The sequence below is a fragment of the Barbus barbus genome, assembly GCF_936440315.1.
Source record: "Barbus barbus genome assembly, chromosome: 34".
Lineage (NCBI taxonomy): Eukaryota > Metazoa > Chordata > Actinopteri > Cypriniformes > Cyprinidae > Barbus > Barbus barbus.
This window is the reverse complement of record NC_136762.1, coordinates 14,516,403-14,526,406: the sequence shown is the minus strand read 5'-3', so window position 1 is coordinate 14,526,406 and position 10,004 is coordinate 14,516,403. Positions and strand designations below refer to the sequence as shown.

General features: G+C 36.9%; 2 protein-coding genes across 2 annotated transcripts; both read left to right on the top strand.

The window, feature by feature from the left end:
• Positions 1–288: 288 nt before the first annotated feature.
• LOC306853819 (uncharacterized protein) lies at positions 289–4,774 on the top strand (the record flags this gene model as incomplete). The annotated part of the gene is made up of 6 exons (XM_079391467.1): positions 289–325; positions 638–812; positions 1,030–1,100; positions 1,201–1,247; positions 1,678–3,145; positions 4,670–4,774. Exons 2-6 carry the CDS (start codon positions 659–661, stop codon positions 4,772–4,774), a joined length of 1,845 nt encoding a protein of 614 aa, XP_079247593.1. The 5' UTR covers positions 289–325; positions 638–658.
• Positions 4,775–5,066: 292 nt separating this feature from the next.
• Positions 5,067–10,004, top strand: LOC306854529 (neurogranin-like). Its single transcript, XM_079392649.1, has 3 exons — positions 5,067–5,178; positions 7,091–7,289; positions 9,217–10,004. Exons 1-3 carry the CDS (start codon positions 5,164–5,166, stop codon positions 9,267–9,269), a joined length of 267 nt encoding a protein of 88 aa, XP_079248775.1. The 5' UTR covers positions 5,067–5,163; the 3' UTR covers positions 9,270–10,004.

Here is a 10,004-nt window from a genome sequence, read left to right as displayed (position 1 = left end):
CTCTATAAAAAGGCTGCTCCCAAAATCATATTTGGCAATAAAATAAAATAAACAGACCGCTTTGAATATTTACTTGATACGGATCGTGTGCGCCAATATGAAATTACCCTCCTGAGAAACCAGATACACTGGGAAAAAATTTACTTGCAAAAATACTACCTACCATTTTATATTGCAGGTGTAAATAAATATACACAAAATTCTGGTGTATCCTACTAATGTTTTGCCTTTTGAACATGACGTTTTGACCCTCTCCGCTATCTGTAGTTGGAACTAGGTGTCGGTTGCATAGCAACGGTTGACAACATTCGACTCGTTTTGAACGGTAAGAAACATCACACCAGAACTCCTGGCTAAATTATTAAATATATATTGACTACCCTCAACAAGGCAAGAAAATATGGGCTTGAAAGCACGTGTTCCAAATTTACACAGGAACAAGCCAGTTTGTCTTTCATTTAGATGATTTTTAACACAACATATGTATTGTCAATGTCACTATATGTGTCATGCAGTAATGCTAAACATCTTAATGAGAAAAGCATTGCATTTAATTATTTTTCTAATTATGTGGAAAACATTAGTCTACAACACCATTAACGTTTAATGCACACATATTTTCCCTAATTAAACTCAGACCTGAGAGCTGTAGTATAAGATGTCTGTTCCCTTCTCCAACACAAACCTGCGGATCCCTAGAGGCTTTGGGAATTTATTGGAGGGTCTTGCTAAAGAGGTGTTGAGAGACCAGCCTGAAGACATCCCCTCCTTTGCTGCTCTCTACTTCACAAAGCTTCTTAAAGCCAGAGAAGGTAACTGAGATGCCTTTGATCGTGATGTTTAATCGTTTTTGATGACATATGAATTACTCATATATGAGTTAGTCATTATATGCTTATACAGTATGCCTTTGTCCAAGCCAAGGCAAAATTGATTTTGTTTGCAAGGGCTAGTATTATTAGATCAACTATATTGTCGATGCATGCTTGAAAATAATGAACGTACAAACGAATGCATGTTTTGTTTCAGAAAGTGGCCTAGACCCAGCAGAGTGGGGTGCAAAGTTGGAAGACAGGTTCTACAATAATCACTCATTTAAGGTATTTTATAAAAAAAAAACATTAAGAATGAGACAACACTCTTTGAACCTTCAGATTATACTAGTTTCTTCTAATGAGGTGTTTGTTCTTTTCAAAACAGGGCACAGCAATACAAGGAAACTACATTTCACCAAATATAAATACAAGGTGTGTGAATGAGGAAGTGTGATTTTACTCTTTCACTCCCCCTAACAGTTTTCCAGAAGAGAGAAACAGCCAAGACTGAAGTGAAGCAGTGTGAGATTTTAGACAATAAAACTAATATTGACTCATAGGATTGCCTGTAGTATGATTTCCTTGATTCTGGTTGCACGTTCTTGCAGTGCAGCAGTTTTATAGCAGGATGAACCTTGGCGGGTGGCTCTCGGTTTCTGAGGCAGGGCTTCGATCATTTGATCAAGCAGCGGGCGGCTTTCAGAGGATTGATTGTAGTGTCAGAGCACAGATATGCATCTGGGTTGTACATTAGGATTCATTTATTACTCCTGTTGTTGTTGTTTGTTCTTTTATTACTTACATTATCAATCACTGTTGCATATATAAAATTATCCTTGCCTTCTTACATGTCAATTTTCAGAAACAACGCTGGCCGTTCTGAAACTTTTGGAGACAATGAAACCCTAAGCTCCCCATTAAAAGACCTCAACACTAATAATTCTGAGGACACTGAAGTAAAGCAAAAATATGAGTTAGATAAGAAGCTTGATGAGGAATCCGGTGAGACAGAACATGGACCTGATGCAGATATTCCCTATGTGGGAATGGCAGATGTTGATATATGTGCTCAAGAGCTAAAAGACCCCAGCGGGATTCCAGAGCAAACATCAGAGGCACTGAAGGATGATGAGGTTGCAAAAGAAGCTGTAGATATTGATGTCTGCAGATCAGAACTTGAGCCTACACCTTTGCCTTCCTTTGGTGGTCTCGCAAATGTGGATGTATGTGCTGAAGAGATAAACCGCCCATCTGAACCTTCTCAGAACAACAGAGACTTGGAAAGCCCAAAATTGAATGAAGGAGAGTTTGAAATAGAAGATGAATCTTTTGTTGAAATCCCTTCACATATTGAGCCGGATGTAGGCAAGCAAGCAAATGAAATGTCTGATGATGATGATGGCCATACTGAAGATGCTGAACAGGGAGTTTTAGAAATGGCTGATAGTTTATTAGAAGACATTGATCCAGAAGAGAAAAGCATTGAGCAGATTTATGTGGAGGAATCAACTGAAAGTACTACTGAAAACGCAGTTGAAGTAGAGCAGGAATCAGAGGAACATACTGAAGAAAAGGATGACTTACCAGACATTGGAAACCAGGAAGAGACCAATCATGACTACAGCTGCACCAATGAATTTGTAGAAGATGCAGCTGATTCCACATCTGATATCAATAGTAGATCATTGGAAATGAAAGACACATATATTGACTACAGTGATGAGACATATGACAGTAAAAATGAAGTCATAGATGTTCTAGATGAAGTGCACCATCACTGGTCTACTCATACAGGTGAGCATGAAGCTGAGAACAGCACTGATGAACAGAACACTTCTAAAATTATGGATGCAATGTATGAGGAAACCCCAAAGCTAGTTAACGACAGTGAAACTGAAGTCACAGAGGACATGATAAGCAATGAGATTTTAAATGCTGATGTACTGGATGCTTCTGAGAAAGATCTAAACACAGAGAACGTAAATGAAGGGAGTAATCTTGACAGTGTTGCTGAAGAGATGGATCTGGACATTTTGAACATGCCTCAGCAAAATATGGTAAAAACTGAAGATGAGGAGAGTGATTTAACCCATGATACTAAACCAAAGGGAGATATTTTGCCTTCTGAAGCTGAAGAAGCTGATCCCAGGCCTTTGGAAGGAGAAAAAGAGGTTATCAGTGAAGCGCGTCCTACAGAGTCACAAGAACAGACTGAAAACACTGAGAATGAAGGAGATCAAGAGGATCAGTTGGAGGAGCAGAGGGATAAAATCCAGGAATCGACACTTGAAAGTGAGAACCAGGAAAATCCTGACAGCATAGAACGAAAGGTAAGGGATTTTTGTTGCTTTCTTTTCTTTTTTTCACCACCATTGCATTTGGTAAACAAAAAAATGGTATTTGTATAAAATAAAAATGTGTTGTGAAAAATAAAAGTTATATATATATATATATATATATAATAGAAGCTGCATTCTAGGGCCATGAAAATAATCTTTTTTTTTTGCCTTCCCATGTTTCTGAAAAAAAAAAATACATTGAGCCAACAATTACTGTGTCACCATGTTTTGTAATTCAGCACACCACTTTCCTTTACAGCAGTGTGCTTTCACACTGTTTAGTGTGCTTTAAATATTTAGTTGTTTTCATTACATTGTGGAAGTGTACAACAACATTGATCATATTAATTTTAATAAAATTATTATTTTTATTTTTCTAATATTTTATTTAAATGTGTAAATTCACACACACATATTATTTATCTTTTTTTATCATTTGTATATTTTGTTTCTCATGTATTATAATTGAAGTTCAAGGAAAGCCACTCAAAAAAGTAAAGTTCAATAAATGCAAGATGTTTCCAAAAATATATTGAGCAAAATAATCATGATTATGATTTTTGCCATAATCCAGCAGCCCTACCCCATCCTTATCTGCAAACTATTCCTTTTTATTGTCCCAAGTTAGTAAGTAAAAATAAAATCTTCACAGATTTGTCAGATCAACAGTATGGCTCTCTGTCTCTCCGGAGAACAGTGATTGAAGATGTCCTGAAATAGTCCAGCTGGTGAGTGCAAGACTGCGAGAGGGTCAAAAAAGTTCAAACTGTACATCCTATAGCATATAAACACGCATAGACCCAAACAAATGATTGCAACATTTCATAAAGAGATATTCAGAAAGGTTTAGATATTTTAAACCAAGAGGTCAGAAGAATATCCATATGCTTCTTTAAAGGGGTTCGAATGAGACTGATTTGGTGGTGTTTCCATGGAAACATTTTACCGACCATTTATCTGAGGGAGAAACTGATCTAGATTTTGTGAAATTTCCAAAGAAACAGAATATGTACCATATTAGCTACTTCGCTTTTCAATCCTCGTCCAAAGTAGAGTGTTTCGAGTTCTTATAGGGGTTAATTAGAGACACACACACTAAAGCAAAGCTCTCTTCTTCTCGCTCCAATGTAGGTCATCTAACCTGACCTATATCAACTCTTGTCCAATGACTTTATACGCTGTAGGAGGAGCAAGGGAATTGTGTAAGTGCTATTTTCAGGAACAATATTCATGGCTATCATCAATCTCGGGCACGACTGTAAAGTCACCTCATCTTCTTCTTGGAAACTCAGTGTTTTAACACTTCGGTGCTCTGTGAACCGACTTCATTAGCTCCCAGCCTTACACCTCCAGCAGATGCCAAGAAAAGAGAACTGATACCATTACAGCACCGAGCTGCATCTTCTCTTTTTAATGTTGGTAGGGTAGGAGGCAGGAGATGCAGCAGTGTTCCAGAGAAATAAAGGGCAATGGATTTACTGTCTGTTTGTCTTACTCTACAATATAATGCCACAGGGTGGAGGAGGCACGGACTGTGTGGGACTGACTGAGATGTGGGGAGCTGCTTCTAGTATTTTCGTAGCTTATGATGATAGCCCTCAGGAATATTTTGGACTGTGAATATTTAAAGTTATGTTATATAATTGTTTGGACCATGGTATGTCTCTTTTCAATCATTCTCTCCACTGAAAATCAAGTGTCTCTGGTCCTGTTGGTAAAAGGTGTCAGGAAAATGAGAATAATGGCGGTGTAAACGTCAGCATTAAACAAAATATTTGCAACGAGCAAAGAACTGAGCGACAGTGTCAGAGTGATGATGTTCTCTCTCTCTCTCTCTCTCTCTCTCTCTCTCTCTCTCTCTGTCCTCCCACCCTATGAGACTATGAATTATAAGGATAGTTGGAGGAGAGGCGTATTTGTCCAAGGCATTTTGCCGTGTGAGGAGGTTTACGCTGTGTTGCACTTGCACAAGACGAGATCACGTTTATAAACGTCTGTAATTGCGCGTCATGGATTGTCATATCGTAAGTATAGACCACTTTAATCGTTGTTGTTGTTGTTTTATTGAATGTATATAATTAATAAATGTATTCAACTAAATTATATTGATAATAAAACATACTTTAACTTTTTTCTTTAGGCTACTGATTTAGGACAGAGAAAAGCTGAACTTGTTTGCAAATACTTGTTTTTGTATTTCGAAACTTTATGTCGGTGGTAAATTCTATGTCCAGTAAATTTGGGAACTATTTATGGGTTTATGTCCTCAGATCTATATTTTGTGCTCACCATCATTTCACACTTTTTAACCGTTGACTCTTTATGCAAATGAGTAAGCTTTTTACAGTTTATGCTTAAACCATTAGGGGTTCAAAGGATCCCCAAATAGTTATTCATATTAATAGCATTATTAGAAATTAATTGGATTATTAAAATATTTAATTAAAAACTGTAAATTATGTAAAAAAAAAATGCGTACCGTCTTAGTGAATGAAAATTAATCAGGTGGACTCTTGGTGGCGCTAAACACAGCAATATATATATATTAAGATTAATAACTTTCTATTAAACATGGCCACCTAAAGCCAGTGAAGAATATATGGGGTGTGGCTTTATTAGCTGGGTATATGAGTACATTTGCATATTTAAAAAGTCAGCCAGCTTTCAGCAGTCAATTGCCACAAACCTTTTGGGTAAGGGTCTGAAAAAGCATGCAATGTGGTATTATATAGAGAAAAAAATTATATAAAATGAATGTAGTTATTGTGCATAAATTGGTGTTAACAAATGTCAGCTCTCGTTTTAAAATATGAACAAATATGTGAGATTATGGGCTAAAAAGGTCCTTTTGCTGGTACCCCAATTATTTCTGCTTGCTCTTTGTTTGTTATGCATATGCAAAATGATTGGGCAAATGTATCATTTATTTTAAATGGATTGGTATAGACATGGGAAAGGCTTGTGACTGTGCAGTTTCATTACAGGTGATCCATGGGTAAGCATGCACTAAGCCTCAGAGGTGGCAGTAAAATGAACAGATGTTTATTTATAGAGGGATTGTGGAACGCCTCTGCCTGTGGCCACATATGAGATATGTTGGCAAAATTCTTGGTTAATATGAAAAGGAGGCTGATTCTTAGTTTAAAAGTGGGTGGACATGCTCCTACCAGGGTTTTACAATGGACTTCTGCTCATCACCCTCACACAAGCAGTTTAAAGACTGCCAACCAGCCTCTGCTGAACCATTTTACATATGCTAGATTGTTGTGGTGGCAGAAAGCATGTGGTTTCACAGCTTCAGGAAGACTTAATGAGACATATAACATCACATCCCACCACACACACTGCTTGATGATGTGTGCAGACATGCTTCACAGAGCGAAGGAAGCTGGTCACAGTTGGTCTTTGTAGCATCTGTGTGGTTATGTATTTGAAATCATTGCATTTATGTTTCAGTTCATTTTATTTTCATAGGTTCAGGTAAAAGGTTTCTTACACTCTCAAAAATAAACATTACTTATGGTTCTTTGAAGAACTTTTAACATACATGGAACGTTTCCATTTCACAAAAGGGCCTTTATAGTGGAAAAGGGTTCTTTAGATGTTCTTCACACTAAGAAAAATTGTTTCTCTTTGGAACTGTTCACTGAAGGGTTCCTTTGGGAACCCAAAATGGTTCTTGATGCAAAAACCCCTTTATTTGTAAGAGTGTAATGGAGAAGAACAGCATTCAGTTGGAAAGACTCAGTTTCTGTGGAGCTGATAGATAATGACTCATTGCAAGGGGGCTTAAATGGGCAGGAGATGCTAAACCCACTATGGTGGTATATAAGATCTTAGAGGATAGTCTGAATCATTCTAAACAAGAGTGAAATCAATATGAAGTAAACCCAGTGTCTGTTTTGCTAAATTTATCACTTACAATTCATCATTCAGGAGGAATGCAACCAGCCACAAGAGGAAGAGGACATCATGGACATCCCATTGGATGACCCAGAGGCCAATAAGGCGGCCGCCAAAATCCAGGCCGGCTTTCGTGGTCATATGACCCGGAAGAAGATGAAGCCCGGTGAAAAGCCCAATGAGGAGGTGAGCAGCAGTGGTGAGGCCCTCAACGGCAGCCAAGGGGACTCAGGTTAGTCTCTGTCCCCAACAGTCATAGTCAAGAGGTAGACTCAACACCCATCCCACATGGTGCAGAGGCCACCAGCTATTTTGATCCAATTCAGTTTGGCAAGACATTCAAAAACCCTCACAGAATTTGGCTTTGAGATCTGAAATAAACAACCAGAGCTTTGAACTTTCATGAGAGTTCAAGAGCGTGTTGATTCGCTTTCTTTCTGTACTGTGTACCAAAGATTTTGAATAAAAAAAGCAGGAAATATTGTGCCCATTATAGTAGGTGAGCCACAAAAGAACTCCATCGAATCTAAAATGAAAATGAAAAATCCATCAATTATGTTTAATGAGTCATGTCTTTATACTGAGTAAACATAATAAGACATGCTCAAGGGTGCAATTTAATTACTCTATGAGTGCTTTGAATAATTATTTTCTTAATGAAGTAATTATTAATGAGCACATCTATCATTCTTAAAAGATTGCAGCCGTATTAAAAGGCCATTCCCCGATTTATAGACAGCCAATGGAGTCCACAGAGTCGCTCTGTAGTCTCTAATATCTCAGTTTGTTGAGACACAGATCTCTCAAATCTAATTTCCTTTGTGGGTGGTTTAAGCCTCCACAATTCCAGGACTCAATATTAAAGCCTCTCGCAGATTTATCCCCCCTTTCAATTTTCTTTCGAGTTATGTTTTTGTTTCTGCACAAAATTGCCTCGTTTTCTATAGAGATGCTGGATAAACTCAGTATGCAAATGGTTCTTGAGCGCTTGATCCCCGGAGATTCTATTTTGAAGCAACAAATAGGCCAGTGCCGATGGAAAAACCATAACGTTAATGTTCTCACACCGAACCCTCCATTTGAACTACCTTTATCGGTGTCGTCCTTTGAGGACGAACCGAACAGATCTGGTCATTTGATGTGGAAAGTGGGGCAAGCAATGAGAATGAAGGTGTCCTTCCAAGCTCCAGCCCAGGCCCAAATATCTCTCCTTCAGCAGTGTCGCTTCACTCAACCCCACCTCTGTGCCGAATTTAGGCCTTTCCCAAGCAACATCAACCCAGTTCTCGGTTGCTAAGCATTTTATGTATGGAAGTGTTATTTTTATCCTCAGGTGCATCTGCATCGCTGAAACGAGGCTGTGCTCCGTTTTACTCGGACAAAAATAAAAAACCGTCTATGATCAACTGGCAAACACGATCAATAAGTAATGCTCTGTCGCATACGGTATATTTTGTGAAGAATGCAAATGTAGCTATCAAGCACTGCAAAATACAATTTTCTAACTCATTGTTTTTTGTCATATTTGTTCCAGCACAAATATGTAAATATTCTTAAATCAAGGACTTAAGATATTAAGTCTTTTTTTATGAAAAAAATGTATCAAAATGAAATGAGGTTATGCCTTAAACTGTGTAATTTCAGTGTCATTGATATACTATTATAGTTTTTGAGAATTGATAATATTTTAAATTAGATTGTATTGTTATATTTTCAGTTTTTTATTTATTTATTTAAAGGTGTAGTACATTTTTGTGTTTATATATGTGTGTGTGTGTGTTATTGTTTTTTGATTTTTGTTTATTTAGTTTTAGTTATTTTAGTATTTCAAAGAAAATGAACGTTTTTATATTATTTCAGTTAATGTTTCTTAAAAAAGTAATAAAAAAGTTTTTATAGTTTTAAATAGTTTTCCTTAGTATTGAGTTTATTTTTCATACCCCATTTGACATATTTTTTCTTGATATTCTTTCAGATATTTTTCATGAAATTTTTAAATATTTGTAATGGAAAACAAAACAAAAATAGCAAGTAAGAAAATCTTTTTTTGCAGTGGGTGATGTTACATCATTGCCTTGTCACTTAGTAGTTGACTAGACAGCTGTTTGTTTCCAAACTGAAGTGCAGTAAATCTAAAAAAAAAAAACATATTTCGCAAGCAGGGGGAACAGACGGAGTAGAGACAGAGGCCACATCTGGACCAGAGCAGTGAAGACCCTTCTCAAGGTGGACAGCTTATAGGACGCTTTCTCCAGGGATTTTTTTGTGTCCAAAAAAAGTAGTTAAATTAGGCTGGATATGTCATCTGATGTGTGAACTCTTTCTCTGTTTTGTGCTTCTTATCCAGTCTGGGTGAATATCTGCTCCAGCATGCTGTTGCATCCCACAAAAGGCATCTGTATACTGTATATCTGATATTTGTATAAATCGGAGAACAGAGAGTGTAGAATTTAACACAGGCTTTTTCAGTTAGACAGTCAAGTAGACTTAAAACAATGCATCATGATTGAGTTTTCTTATTTTTGTTGCTTGATATTCCTTACTTGTAGTATGTTATGGTAGTATGTTAATGATTGCCTTGATTTGACCATGTAGCCACTATCACAATAAGATGTGAAATTTGTTTATCATGGAATGTTATCAGTTGTTTATAATTGTGTTGACTGATTTGTTTGGTTTGCTACCTGTAATATGTTGAAAATGAAATCAGAGCTTCCAAAGCAGCATATGGCATGGCAAGATCAACTATAATTTATTTAATTCTGTTTAATTTGTAAAATTATTGATACTAAGTCTCTTAAGGTATAGTGCGTATCATTAGAAATATAGAAATTGAGTTGTGAAAGTTTAACGAGTGATAGTCAAGATCACCTTGCATGTTGGCATCAGCATCAAGCTCTGTATCAATTGAAAAATTAATAAAAACGCAGAAATTTGTGTTGCCTGC